The sequence below is a fragment of the Brassica napus genome, chromosome A3 (assembly GCF_020379485.1).
Source record: "Brassica napus cultivar Da-Ae chromosome A3, Da-Ae, whole genome shotgun sequence".
In the NCBI taxonomy this organism is placed as follows: domain Eukaryota; kingdom Viridiplantae; phylum Streptophyta; class Magnoliopsida; order Brassicales; family Brassicaceae; genus Brassica; species Brassica napus.
In genome coordinates this window covers 9,961,053-9,975,389 of record NC_063436.1, presented here as the reverse complement: position 1 = coordinate 9,975,389, position 14,337 = coordinate 9,961,053, and the positions used below count along the sequence as shown (strand labels likewise).

Below are 14,337 nucleotides of genomic sequence, written 5' to 3'. Positions count from 1 at the left end.
TATAATTATTAGACTAAAATAAATATGATAAATTTATATTCAATTGATAAATTTATAAATTTTATTTTCATAAATATAAACTATTTATTTAAAATATAATATGATGATAGAACGACTTAAAATTAACAAACTATATAATACATGTATAAAAATTAACATATCTTACACTTTTATAGATACAATAATAAATTATCTAAAATGAATAAGCATAAAAATATTGGTAAAAAAGAAATCCAGTTTTGAAATACGTGTCAGAATTTAGCATAAATTAAATACAAAATATTTTTTAAATATATTTTCTCATGAATATATTAATTTGCTTAATAACTAAATACAAATACAATAAGATAAATATATAATAAGAAGTGGCAAATACATAAGGTTTAAACAATTAATTAATTATAACATGTAAATTATAAAATTATTGTATTTGAAATAGTTATATAAATATTTAAGTATATGATTAACATTAAAAATATATACCACTTATGTTCTAAAACAATAATTTATGTATAGAAAAGTGAAAACAAACACCCGTGCGGTAGAAAAGTGAAAACAAACACCCGTGCGGTTGCACGGGTCAAAATCTAGTAGGTGGTTAAAAAGCAATTTTTTGGGGTCTTGGGAAAAGTTTATATTCATCAGGTAGAATTACAACAAAGTAAAGATTAGGTAGCATACGATTCATCTATGTGTTTCTAAGTTGATATTACATCTCTTTGTTTGTAAATATGTGATTGAATACGTTGTGATAGGCAAATTAGTATGTACTACTTATTTGGTTAATGATAAGTTGAAGTTAGAGAATAAAAAGAAACTTGTTCTAAACTTCAACACACACGCATATTACTCTTCACGCAGTCACACTCCTTGCCACTCGTAAAGCTCACTACTCACTCCTTGTCTTTAAACAAACACTTAATGTAGCGACGTCATTGATCTTGTAGTGTATGAATAATATATGAACTAACTTTAACTGAATCTTTTAAATACTTGCAATGCAACTAGAAAAATATATATATATCAAAAAAAAAAATTGATGACGTAGGAGGAAAACGAATGTCATGCAGGAGTGTTCGTTGAGGAGGACAAGGAGTATAAAGAGTGTCCTACATACATGAGCATGCTCTTCTTTTAAAAAATCTAGCCTTCTCCAAAATGGACCCTCCAAAGATTGGTTTCTAAAAGGAATTCACTAGTGTTTATAATTTAACGTACTTTATCCAGAAAAAAAGTTGATAAAAGTGGATGAATAACATATATAAAAGAAAAAGTAAAGAGCTTTACTCAAATCATATCATTGGTTCTCATATCCTTTCACATGGGAATAATAACTTTTATTAGATGTGGCCAAATGATATTACTTGTCAACCTAATTTGTGGGATACCACACTACTTACATTAAAATTGTATAGACGCGACTCTAATAAAGTTTGTTTTATTAATGCCATGTTTGGTACTGGAGTTTGAGAGATGTATTTTTTTTTTTTGGTCAACAGCTTTTCATTCAACTAATAAAAGCTTACATATTGTTTTGCAACATAAGAGAAGCGAAAGCATTTTTTGCAAGGTTATCCGCTACAAGGTTTGCGGAGCGCGGAATTAAAACAAAAGATAGAGATGTGAAGAGAGGAATGAGGTGACTAATATCGCATAGAAGTCCCGCTATCTCGTTCAACACCGACCCTGATCGCAGGGCAGAAATGAGGACGCTTGAGTCCGATAGAATCTGGAGCCTTGAAAGCCCCTCTTTTGATGCTTCCTGCATCGCCTTCCGAATGGCTAGAACCTCCGCTATTAGAGCTGATCCGACAAAGCTGCGCGACTCCGCGCCTTGGATCTCCAAATGGTTCTTCTTATCCTGTATAAACCAACCAAAACCAGCACATTTAGTCTCAACATTCCAAGCCCCATCCACCGAACATGTCGGAAAACAAAAGCTTCTGATAAAGCTCAGCTTGGAACCTCAGGAAGTAGTCTTTCCGCATTTGGAGTAGTTTTTGTTTCTGGTTTATCAAATGGAACCACTAAGCTCGAGTACCAAACATGATATAATTTTATATATGTGAAAAGGTTACAACTTAGAAACATGAAATAATGAGTAAAACGTTTTCAAACTAACAAGAACAATTATAACACTTCAAATGTTCATTAAGAAGTTCAGCAATTTGTGTATTGGCTCATAAGCACTCCCTTGCCCGTTCAAATCGGCTGATCAAACATCAGTGACGAGGAGGACACTGATAACACTTTGCAAAGAGGCCAAAAGTATCAACTTGTTTAATGAAATTAGTCATACTCGCCCATCCTCCTAAACCAAAACCAACCACAAACACCCAAACTACCACCACCACGTTCACCACAAACGCACCTCTCCAACCACCAATCACCGCGGGTGGCTTCTCGGTCGCGTTTTCACGGGAAGAAGCAGAGCGGTAAGTGAAGATGTGAGCGAGTGATGGGATGATGTAGACGGTGAATGTGACTAGGAGTGCACCAACAGCTGAGTTAATTGGACCGAAGAAAGGAAATATTATGGCTAAGAACCATATTGGAATCACCACTGGTAACCTTGTGATGGCTCGTAACAAAATGCTATTTGTGTCGTGCATTCCGATTACTTTCTCCCACACGAAATATAGCGGTGTGCATGCGAACCCGAACGTTATAAACTGCATTATATCAATTATTATATTACATACCAAACATTATAACTTATCACATTGTCAACAAGGAGTTGACCTAATGAGTAAAACTTTTAGGTTAAAAAATTTAAAGGATCATAGGTTTAAATCACCTTGTATGAGTATGGTTTACGAGTCCAGAACTTCGTAATCATTATAGTAAAAAACAGTTACTAAACTTAAAATGTCCAAACCTACCTGGTGGATCAGCATGAGGATAACTGCAGAATCGCGCCACGGTGAGTTAGGAAAGAGGGAGAAGGCATTAGCATGTGTGAGAAGCTCATCTCCAAAGGCCCAGTAGACGGAAGCAGCTGATGGTATGGTTAAGGTGAAGACATAAAGTGTAGCCATCAGGTATATGTACTTGAACTTTCTAGGCCTCCACATTGCATGCATTATCTCCCTACAAAATTCAAATTATCAACGTAAAAACAAATAAAACGTAAACAAACAGTCAAGACATGGAAACATGTACTCACACTGTAACAGCGTGGCCACCAAAAGTGTACAATATATTAGTGGCTCCTGTGAAATACAGAACGGGCTTGGTTGGAGCGGAATGAGTCACTCCTTCGACCTGACCGTGGACTAGAGCCGCAATGGTAAGGTACCAAGCGGTGTAAGTGGTCATGCCAAGACCTAGAAAGGACCATATCCTGTAGTTGTGAAACGATGGAATAAACACTGTGGTTGCACAACACGCTCCGAATATGTAAGTCCATGTCCTCTTGTCCAGCTTGTCGTTTATATAATATATGTTACTGTTCATTATTGTTTCAACACGATTAAAACACACACACAAAATTAAACAAGATGCAGTTTTATTAAAATAACAAATAAATTGTGAGATACCTTGCACAAGCGATGAGTTGGATTACAGAACCAAAGAGGAGAAATGTGCAGTTGAATGTTAATCCTATAGCTTTCCAATATGGACCAAGCAGACCATCTAACACTTCGAACCACTGCCAGTAGTGTTTTAACGATATATATATATATTATTATTAACTAGGTCAAGTATAGACTAAAGATATAATTACGGTGGATATACTGAATCTATAAGAGAGTTTTGATAGTGTGACCTGAATGACATGGTTGTTGAAGTTAACATTTTGTTTCTCTTTTCGGCTTCTATACTCAACGTAGAGAACACTGATGAGATAAGCTGTCCAGCTTCCCATAAAACCATAGAAAATCTGCAGAATTACACCTGATGCCATCCCCATTTGTGAAAATGAATAAGGTAGTGTCAATAGAACTTGAGCCACCTGCCAACAAATTAGAATTATTTCAATCCTTAAATATAAGACACATGTAATTGGTTTAGTGTGTGAAAATTGATTGATACAAAACCTGGTTTGATGCACAGCTAAACCAAGCATCATAAACAGAACCACCATGCCATAGAAAGCTCTTCATGCTTCCTCTCTGTTCAGTCTCATCTTCCATTATTCCTTCTTCTGTTTCCTTAATCGACATCTTCAAAATCTTCTTCTCCACTTCTTCCGCCTGCAAAAACTATACAAATCAAGTGGTAAAGATGTAAACTACATTTATAAAAGAAAAAGTTTGGATAAAACATTGAGGAATTAAAAGAAACATTTTTTGAACCTTAAGACAAGGAAATGACAGAAAATTCTGTCTTCTTCTGTGTTTATATCCCTAACTCTCCTTTGTCTTTTCTATTTGATTCTCTTTACTTCTTTGTCTCTGTTTTGACCGAAACTAGCGAAGCATTTACGACAAGAAGTCGTATATAACTCGATATTTATCTGCTTTTCTGTTTGGCTCGGTGCTTGTTTTTTCTCAAGTTGGTCCCATAGTCAAATAAAAAGTTTGGAAATAAGAAAATTGATTATTTTGGTCAAAATCATGGAATAAACACCTTCCTGTTATGTTGATTATACTTATCGTATCTAATATTCCCACAAGTCTATGATTTCTTGATCTTTAAACATTTTATTTCCTTTGTAATAAATCTAAGAATTAGATTATAGTCAACGTTTGTGGCACCACTTTCCTGTTTAAATTTGTTTGAAATAAGAGTATGTAATTTTCTTGGAATATGCCGTAATTATAATTACTTTTTACGCTTAAAAGAAACAACATTTAGAGGCCAATGTGTCTTATATGGAGTAACCTTTTCTCTCTTTCATACCTGCACTTTTTGTATTGTCATTATTACATCCAATCCACTAGTGGCTGGCATTTCAAGAAATGCTCGATTAAAAGTGTCAAAATTATTTCATGCGTCATAGACTCATAGCTGTAGGAGCGCATTCTAATTATTTATGTGAGCAAATCATTACAATAAAATCATTCTATCAAAATGTTAGTATCAATTATTTATTCAAAACTGCTTGAATAAACAAACTGATTTTTATAGCAGTAAACACATCTAAGTAATGAATCTTTATTGTTCTTTTTTTTTGTAAAAATATGGAAAGTATGAAATTCTAATTTATTATGTATCAAATTCAAATTTTCTAATTTGGATACCTAACCATCTTAGTATGACCACAATGACCAGAGATTATTTTCCTTTTGTTTTCATTTTACTACGCAGGCACCTTATGACACGACTTCCATCTTAATCAGTTGCCACCAGGGGATAAAGCATCATTAGTTGAGAATCTCTCAACACTAATATATGGATATTTTTTCAAAAATTTATTTATACAATTAAATTTTAACGTTTTGGAAAAAATATAGCAATGAAAAAGTGATCGTGTCAGAGAAATTCTCGAAATATGTTGAAACTCTTTTGAAGAAAAATCTTTTCGCTCCTTTTTTTTTGAAACAACACTTTTGTCTTTTTTTTCTTTATTAATATTTTAATTAAGAGACCCATAGAAAAAAAAACATTGATGCGGGTGCTACTAGATGAACTTGAGAAAAATTAGATTATGTAGCTTAACTAGAGACTACAGACTTGGCTAAATATGTCAGTGGCTCATTGTCATCATGTGTTTAACGAAGTTTTATAGTATCAGTTTCTCTCGTTAAAAAGCAGTCAAAATAAAATTTATCATTTCTTCCATTCCGTTAAAATAAATGTTTTAGAAAAAAAAAAATTATTTCCTAAAAAATCACAAACTTAAAAAAAAAATGAAATTATTGAACTATTATTTGTTAAATATTATTGAAAAATTATAAAATATATATTTATTATAGTGATTTATTGTGATTTCTTAATAGGTAAAAACACTCTTAAATCTATATTTATGAATCGGAGGTGGTATTAAACATTTAAGATACTCTAAAAACAAAAAACAAAAAGAGTTAACTAGAGATGATTTTAACATGCAATCTATCCTATACTAAAAGTTGAATAAGATCAACGTTCAGGGTGTCCACATCAGACTATAAAATTAGCCAATAGGAAGCTTTCAAATGTCCACCTCAGCAATTAAGTGGGTCCCACTAAAAGAAGAAGAAGTAATTTCGAGTTTTGTTTCAATCTAAAGTCAAACGTCTTGATAAAAAAAAAAAGCCAAACGCCAAAACCCAAGAGTCGGAGACGTCGATTGTGTAATAGTCCACCACCATCAAACTATTAAAAGCTTCAACTCATCCATACTCTTCATCTCTCCCCGAATCCAAATCTCCTCTGGTAGCTTCCATGGATGAGAAACAGACAGATTTCCAGATCCAAAGCTTTGTATAAATCTAGCACCAAAGCTTCGGCAATATCAACCAGCGCATCCATGTCTAAGAATCCAGCGAAATCACCACTAAAGCTCCAATTGAATCGGCCACCAGTTCCATGGATAAGAAAAAAGGGGTTGCTTGGCTCCATCTACAGCTTTGAATCTGCAAAAAGAAAGATCCTCTTAGGGCTTGATCTGTTATTTATGGCGAAGAGGTATGGCTTGATATTCTAAATCCCTGAATTTCATAATTTTTTTTTTTATCATCTAACCTATACTACACCTCACCATGAATATGTGCTACAAGGTGCATAGCTCAGAATCGTGTAAGCCGGTATAAAAATTTCTGAAGCGTGGTTCTCAGCCTCTTTAACCTCTTATCTCAAAATTTTTTGACACTTTCAAGGTCTAGCCGTTCTTCAAGAACAAAGTTTAGCGATTGAGTTCAACTGGTTCTGGTTCCATTCATGCAAACAGTTTGAAGCAATCTCTATGGTAAGGTTTAGGTTTTGTTGTCGAATACAGTTACATTATTTTGCTTTTTTTGTTGTTGTTGGTATTTTATTGGGATGCAGATAAAGATCCAGAGTTATGGTAACCAAGCTGAGATCAAAGTGCAAAGGTTGTAAGAGAGACAAAGAGAGAAAGGCTTTAAAAAGGTTTGTTGTTATCTGATTATTTATGTTTTAGTTTTGTGTTTATGTTAGTTTAAAGCTTAGCAAATATTTAGAAACTTACTTCCAATGGGGTGATCTCCTTTTAATTCAACTGAAATCAATAATAGAGAAATCAACAATAGAGTTGTTTAAATTTTATTTTGTATGGAAACCATCTGATTCAGCTCCATACAGGATGATCTGCATTTTATGTTGAGGAGAGCTTACTGAAGCGAGTGCTAGGGTATTGCATCACATCGCTTCAGCTCCAGAGGAAGGTAATAATCGTTTTGCCACTGTAGTTGTAAGGGTATAGTAATTTTACTTTTTGGTTTTGATTGCCAAATGGTCTTAGTTCTCAACTACTGTTTATAATCTTTATCCTCATTTTTCAGCCATATATTACTTAAAAAAAAAATTTCTGGTGAGCAGGAAATGTCAAACAACAATTATCTTGGTGTTGACTCCGCGTGGAACTGCGTATCAGATTCTGAAAACCCGACATGTGCAGTCATGAAGCACAAATCCTTGTGGTGAGGCCTACCGGCTAGCTGTAATAGCTGATCCAGGTAGCACCTTTCGTGGTATTGTAGCCGCCAATGTCAAAGTAGACAAGGTAATTGACTAATGAACATGGATCTACAACGATTTATTCTCTTATTCAGTTCATCTCACTAATAAAACTGAGCACATGCCATTTATTCAGGGATTCTTCGCAACAAAAAGAAAAGACATCTATTGTGTTACTGATCACAAACTCACCATCTGTTTCACTCAGAATATTGTCCTCTCGGAGCTTCAGTACAACCCAGTTGTGATCGATAGAAACATGTTCAGGTTCCGCTCATTCCAAGAGTTTGAGGGGTGATTTGTATGGTAAGTTGGCTTTCCTGTGTTAACATGTGTTGTCCTGATTTGTATATTGTCCTGATTTGTATACAACTAAATTCTTTAACATGTGTTGCAGATATCATCGGCCCATGAAGGTCATCAATTGACAGTCTCTCAGCAAACAACCGGTCTTGAACGGAGGCAGCACTCCCACCTACAGCCAAAACAGTGAGTATATACGATTACATACTAGCACCAGCCAACATGCATATGTCATTAAATGTCTCACAATTATAATTGGCAATTTCAGGTGACCTATGAATAACGTCTACCTTTGGGACCAGGCTTCTCATGAGTCCCACAACAGGTTCAATGAAAGTCTCGCCACTCTTGCTGTTGTATTAGTAACAGCAGTTAACACTAAACGTATTGGAGGTAAAACGTTTCCATGTCTTAATCAATAACATCTTGATTAATCAAATCACGAATCAGTTTTCAAGAACATCTTGATTAATTTCCATTATATTTATCAAAACAGTATGAAGTATTTTTAATTGTCCGTTTTTGTTCAACTACGTCCAAAGCATAAATAGATAAGATTAACAGAAACCTCTTAGTTTCGATTCAGTTAGTTTTTAATACTCATGGTGAGTTAGACAAGCTACAATGGTCTTCTTGAGATTTAAATCTATGACATTGTTATCGTGTTTTGATTATATCGGAATAGATGGTGAGTTGATTGTTTTTTCTGGAGTTAAAATGTACATTACAAAACCCCCACCTTACACTTTCGCTTAGCATGTTGTTCACGTGTGCGTTCATGTATGCTTTCTCTTTGTAACAGGTACCGTGCTGAGATATCTGTCTACAACAATGTCGTTAAGGCAACTTTGTGCTCTTTGGTAATACTGGTCCTGAGCTAACATGGAGGCAGGCGTTAGAGCTTATTGACAATTACTTCGAGGTTACTCATACTCATCTTATATTTCACCTCCCAAACAATCTAAACTGACTTAATCATGTTTGATATTGCAGGCTAATAGGGACATCGGTGCTAACCATGAGATGCCAACTCCACAGTGTCTGGTGGAAGTCTCGAGCTCCAACCTTAAGAGACAGACCATAATTGTAACGAGGGTTGTTTTTCCCGCAGTTCTGCCACCATTTGTAGTAGCAGAAAGCCAACCAGACGCAATCGATGAAGAGAGCACATGCTCCTGGATTAATTCATTTCTGTCATAGAGAGTCTAGCACATCTTTATCCAAACTATTTTTGAACTCTCTGTTCTTGCATATTTTTATAAATAACTTGTGAAGTTGAGGTACTCTCCTTCCTAAGCATGTGTTATGTTTTCATTCTTTATAAGTTGGGTTTTAAATTTGAAATACATAAAAACTATATTCTGAACTATACCTTTTATGACCATTGAATGATAAAATTAAAGAAATATAACTAAAATAAATTAAAATTTATGCTAATAAAATATAATATTATAATATAATTTTTTTTAGGATTGATCTTATCTTTTCACCAAAAGAGTTTCCAATGAATAACACGATTAAAAGTCATCATGTTATCTATTTTATTAAAGAGTAAATAGATATTTATACTGCTAGCGTTAACTAATATAAATTTAGAGTCTAAATTTGAGGGTTGAATTTTGGAGATGAGATTAATTTTTTAAATAAATTGATAAATATTTAGAATTATAAATCAAAAATTTTAAAAAATCATTTCACCTTTCAAAAAGAAAATTTGAAATTTATAAATATTAAAATTAGATAACATATAATTTAAGAACTATAAAAATTATTTTTAATTTTTATTATTTACTTAAATAATTATTTATATTTATATATCTATAGAGCAAGGGAGGGAAAAAGGTAAAACGATCTTTTGCCTCCTTAATTAAATCTATTTTGAACATTTTCTCTTTGGAACTCTGTTGGTGAAAAAAACTTAAAAAATATTTTAGAAAATTGTGCTTATAATTAATTTTACATTTTTTTTTTGTTTTACTAAAATCAATACGGCAAAACCAAACATATTCAAAATGGTTTCAGTCTTAAAAACAAAATTCAGAGATTAATTTCAAATTGATGACGTGAACTTAGAATGATATTTATAAGTGTGTTATTGGAAAAGAAATCTTTTATACACATGTTTGCAATAATTTTTATTTTTTATTCAGGCATGTATACAAACAAAATATTTCATCTATCTTAGAGTATCTCCAATAGGAATTCTAGACTTAGATTTCCCAAAATACATATATGTGTATAAATATATTAATATTTAATTATAAGTTCTTAACTTTACAAAAAATGTAACTCAAAATATTTTTTTCTGATCATTTGATTTGTATTTTCTGTAAAATTAATAATTCTACAATTAAATATTAATATAATATATACATATAACATATGTGTATTTTGAGAATTCCAAGCTTAGAATCTTCATTTAAGGTGCTTTTTTATGCTACCATTATAATTCAAAATGAGTTCTTAAATTGAAAATGGTTCTACAATATCTTATATTCACACAACATATTTAACTGAAATTGTATAGAGCAATTATCCGCGCGTAGCGCGGAAAGACGATCTAGTACAATACTAAAAGCCAAATATCCTCAATGGAGAGGCCCTCCACGTCAGAAAAAATAATCAACCAATGGCATCACATATTTCTTCCACGTCAGGTTTAATTGGGCTACGGAGTGTTTTTTTTTTGTTATGGTGTTGGCCCGTAAGCCTATTACCTTAGCCAAAACGGAGAGGACCTCCTCTAGATGTCTCGACGAACCCTAGCTTCTCTTGCGCAGACAACAATCTGATCTCCTACGATCTCATCCCTTCCGTCCTTCCCACTTCCTTCCGTTTATCGGTTTACGTCTGTTCAATCAACCCTCCATCAAATCCTCATTAACCTCCATTAATGGGTTCCTTTTGCATCCCTCTCTCTGATTTCTTTTATAACCCCGATCATTCCTCCAGATTGATTATTCACAATACTATCCTCTCAACCGATGAATTCCAACAGCAAAAACTCCGTATCCGGCGATCTTCTCTCCAAGAAACCTGACGCTGTCTCCTCCGCCGCACCGGTGAAACCCTCCGCCGCATCGATGAAACCCTCTGCCTCTCTGTTGGATTCCTCCACCGCATCGATGGAACCCTCTGCCGCGTCGATGAAATCCTCCGCCTCAGAGATGAACCCCTCCACCGCAGCGATGAAACCTATTGGCCAATCCGGTGTCTCCGGTGATTCCTCTTCGAAGAAACATAACGGCATGGCTGTTGTCTGCTCCGATGTGCCCTCCGACAACAACGATCGCGTCGTGTTCTTCAAAAAAAAAGAAAAGAAAGAGATGTCCATGCGCAGGGACGAAGAGAACAATATATAGAGGATTTGGTTCTTCCATTGGCAATGAGCGTCCAGAACGGAAATGGCCTATCCAGATATCACTTTGAGAGAAAGAAGCACAAGTTCTAAGTGAGTTCTTCTTTGCTAACACTTTCTCTATGTTGTTGGGTGAAAGAAGCACAAGAAACCCTCTGCCGCGTTAATTATAGTTTATTTCAGTGTTATGTTTCAGAGAATGAACCAAAGGCTAAGGGTGAGTCTGTATATAGTGGAGGTGCTCTGAATTTCTCTGGTGAGTGTGATTACACATGAGATCCTTCCTTCTTTCTGAGTTTTTGAATATTTTCCCTTTCACACATATTGTATTCAGATGAGCGGAAGGTGTAAGAGATTTCATCACGGGAACACTGGACTTGAAGTACGAGGATATGAGAATTTTAAACAAAACAGACAAAAGTGTTTTTCGACCGCAAGGGTAACGATCGCCACGGAGAAAATGGCACGGTCTACGTGGTTATCACGTTTACAGAATCGGATCTGAATATTACTTTGTCTGTTTAGTCTAACATTTTTCTTACCATGTTTCTGAAGAGATCAAGTTAGACGCTGCGAATAGTTGCATGTGAGAAACAGTGTCTGAGGAAACGATATGGATGTTCAGGAACTTACACCTGGCTCTCAAGACTTCACGATAGAGAGCTCGAAGACAAAGACAAAGACAAAGAAGTACCAGTACTGAAAAAAGAAAGGCGTAAGAAGAAACAATATAGACGAGCTAGAGAGAATTGCGACGCTGAAGTTAGCTAGAGGCAGACATGTTACAGCTTAAAGCTAGCAAAGCATAACGGGAGGCTGAGAGGTTCTGAGGATTGTACTACGAAAATGGACAAGTTTGAGGAGGCATGCACAAGTAACTATCTGAAACAGAGGTTGACCAAGGTTGACGCAGAGAAGCGAGTCAGTATATGTTAAAGAAGATTAAGCTGAAGGAAAATTCAAGGATTGCATCACAAAGCAGTGGTGGTGGAGGAGACCCGTCACATGTGTATGATGTACTCAAAGGTCCACGATCTACTTCATGGAGTGTAAGTAGCAATGTGGAATATTTCTCCAGCGAAGAAGCTTTGCTTCATTTGGAGAGTAATGGTTTAGTTTATATGATATATCAAGTTATGGGTGATGGTTCTCACAAAGTTTCTAACTTTTTATATATTTGGTTGTGTTTTATTGTTCATTTGTAATATGCTCTCATAAACGGGTTTTAGAAAATAATAGTATTTTGGCAACATTGGATTCAATTTATTCATGTGAAAATACATATTTAATGATTACAAATATCCTAATAAAAATAAGAAATTAACTTGGAATTTAGCTAGAAATTTTATAACTTATATTTTTGTTTATTTTTAGTTATATGTCACTTAAATTTTGAACAGTACAATTTCTCATAACTATACAACTTCTTATTAGAAATGAAAATTTCAAAATTTAAATATCATTTTATTTTTACTTCAACATAATCTGAAACAGGAGCTTCATACCTCATGTATATATTTTCTATAGCACATACACACTCACGCATTTCTATATAACATGTTTGAGTTTCCGTAAATATAAACATAGCCTAAATATTTAAAGGGACTTTTTCTTGATCTAACTATGATGATCGGTCATGCTATAGAAATTATCTCATATAAATAGATATAAGTTTCTACTTATTTTTGGTTACTTTTATGTTACGTGATTACATCTGTTCATTATAGTATAACATTGTAATAGGTCCCAAAAGATATTCTTTCCGTATATTAACATGGTTTTTGATTGGCTTCTTTTCGTATATTGACATGTAATATACAACACATGTGCAATTAATCTATTGAAAATTGTAATAAAATAAATATTGACATGTTAGCTAAAAATAACTTAAAATTTATTACTAAACTACTATTATATATTTATTTTCAATTTTATGTATTATGGATTATTAAAAATTATTATCTTAAACACAGTTTATTTTTGGCGTTTATGAAGATTAAAGATTTTGGATTAAAAAAAGTAAAATTATTATTTTTATTTGAGCATATATCAATGTTTTGGATAAAAATATTTTAAATGCTATTATAATATTATATTTCTCATATATTGAAAAAAGTGTAGAAATTTGTTTGACTAAGAAAAAAGGTAGTGTAGAAATGTATAATTAACATTAAGTATGAAAAAAAAAGAATTGCAAAAAAGTAAATTTCTTTAACATGAAACACAATAAAGAAAAATTAAAGTTCATCAATTTAAGAACTCACAACTGTTATTATATTATTTATTGTTTTAAAACTACAGTTTTGGTTTAAAAGAAAGTAAAAACATAATTTTATAATATATAAAAGAAGGAAACCCCAAGAGAAAAAAATAAATGAAAAAGTGAAGAATACAATAACTAAACCTGGATATAATTAAAACGTATTTCCTCAGTTACAGTTTAATTATCGTTTCAGAATTGTGCATACAGATTAAGAAAATATTTAATTTTGTATATTTTTAAAATAAATACATCATTACATATATACCTAACAACATTTCAACTAATAGGAAAACAGAAATTTAAAAATCATATATCATATAAATTGAATATTTATTAATAAAACTTAAAAAATATACTTATTTTAAAATAAATGTTTATTCTATAACGATAACTGAAATGAAAAGAGAGAATAAAATATAAATGGCAAAATATACACCATATAAGGAATAAACCTTTAAAATTGAAAGGCAAAAATAAAGGTAGGTGTATACTTACACCTAATTATAAATACAATAGAAAAATATACAACATAAATGCAAATTTAATAATAAAAATATATATTTTCACAAAATTAAAAAAAATTAAAACGAAAAAATGAAAATCATATATGTAACTGCATTAATCCCAACATATATTAAATTAAAATGTGTATTAGCTAACCATATGTGACATATCTTAAAACTATTAAAAAATTAAGAATAATTAAATGAGAATTGAAAAAATAAAACAAAATATAACGGCATACCATCTATAAGTCAACGGAAACTAATAAGTAACAACTAAAAAGAAAAAATAATAATATCGAACTAATTTCTCTATTTAATGTGTTAGTCATGTTATCCATTAATTG

The 14,337-nt window shown here is 32.8% G+C and overlaps 1 protein-coding gene and 1 long non-coding RNA gene across 4 annotated transcripts; one reads left to right on the top strand and one right to left on the bottom strand.

Moving 5' to 3' along the window:
• Positions 1 to 2,038: 2,038 nt before the first annotated feature.
• Positions 2,039 to 4,481, bottom strand: LOC106438053 (auxin transporter-like protein 1). Of its 2 annotated transcripts, none has more exons than XM_013879099.3 (7): positions 4,299 to 4,481; positions 4,041 to 4,205; positions 3,770 to 3,955; positions 3,540 to 3,652; positions 3,167 to 3,448; positions 2,883 to 3,090; positions 2,039 to 2,672 (listed from the first exon to the last, which is right to left on the bottom strand). In XM_013879099.3, the coding sequence occupies exons 2-7, from the start codon at positions 4,164 to 4,166 to the stop codon at positions 2,223 to 2,225; spliced, it is 1,365 nt and encodes a 454-aa protein (XP_013734553.1). In that variant the 5' UTR covers positions 4,167 to 4,205; positions 4,299 to 4,481; the 3' UTR covers positions 2,039 to 2,222. The 2 variants fall into 2 exon arrangements, with proteins under 2 accessions (XP_013734553.1, XP_013734554.1); XM_013879100.3 differs by having other exon boundaries at positions 4,041 to 4,196; positions 4,299 to 4,433.
• A 1,600-nt stretch (positions 4,482 to 6,081) lies between these two features.
• On the top strand, positions 6,082 to 12,471 carry LOC106351792. 2 transcript variants are annotated; one of them, XR_007338092.1, is made up of 10 exons: positions 6,082 to 6,996; positions 7,189 to 7,271; positions 7,426 to 7,609; positions 7,700 to 7,869; positions 7,961 to 8,052; positions 8,135 to 8,259; positions 8,669 to 8,788; positions 8,860 to 11,317; positions 11,408 to 11,480; positions 11,559 to 12,471. It is a non-coding gene; the product is annotated as an uncharacterized LOC106351792 (long non-coding RNA). The 2 variants fall into 2 exon arrangements; XR_007338091.1 differs by having other exon boundaries at positions 8,860 to 11,480.
• The last annotated feature ends 1,866 nt before the right edge of the window (positions 12,472 to 14,337 follow it).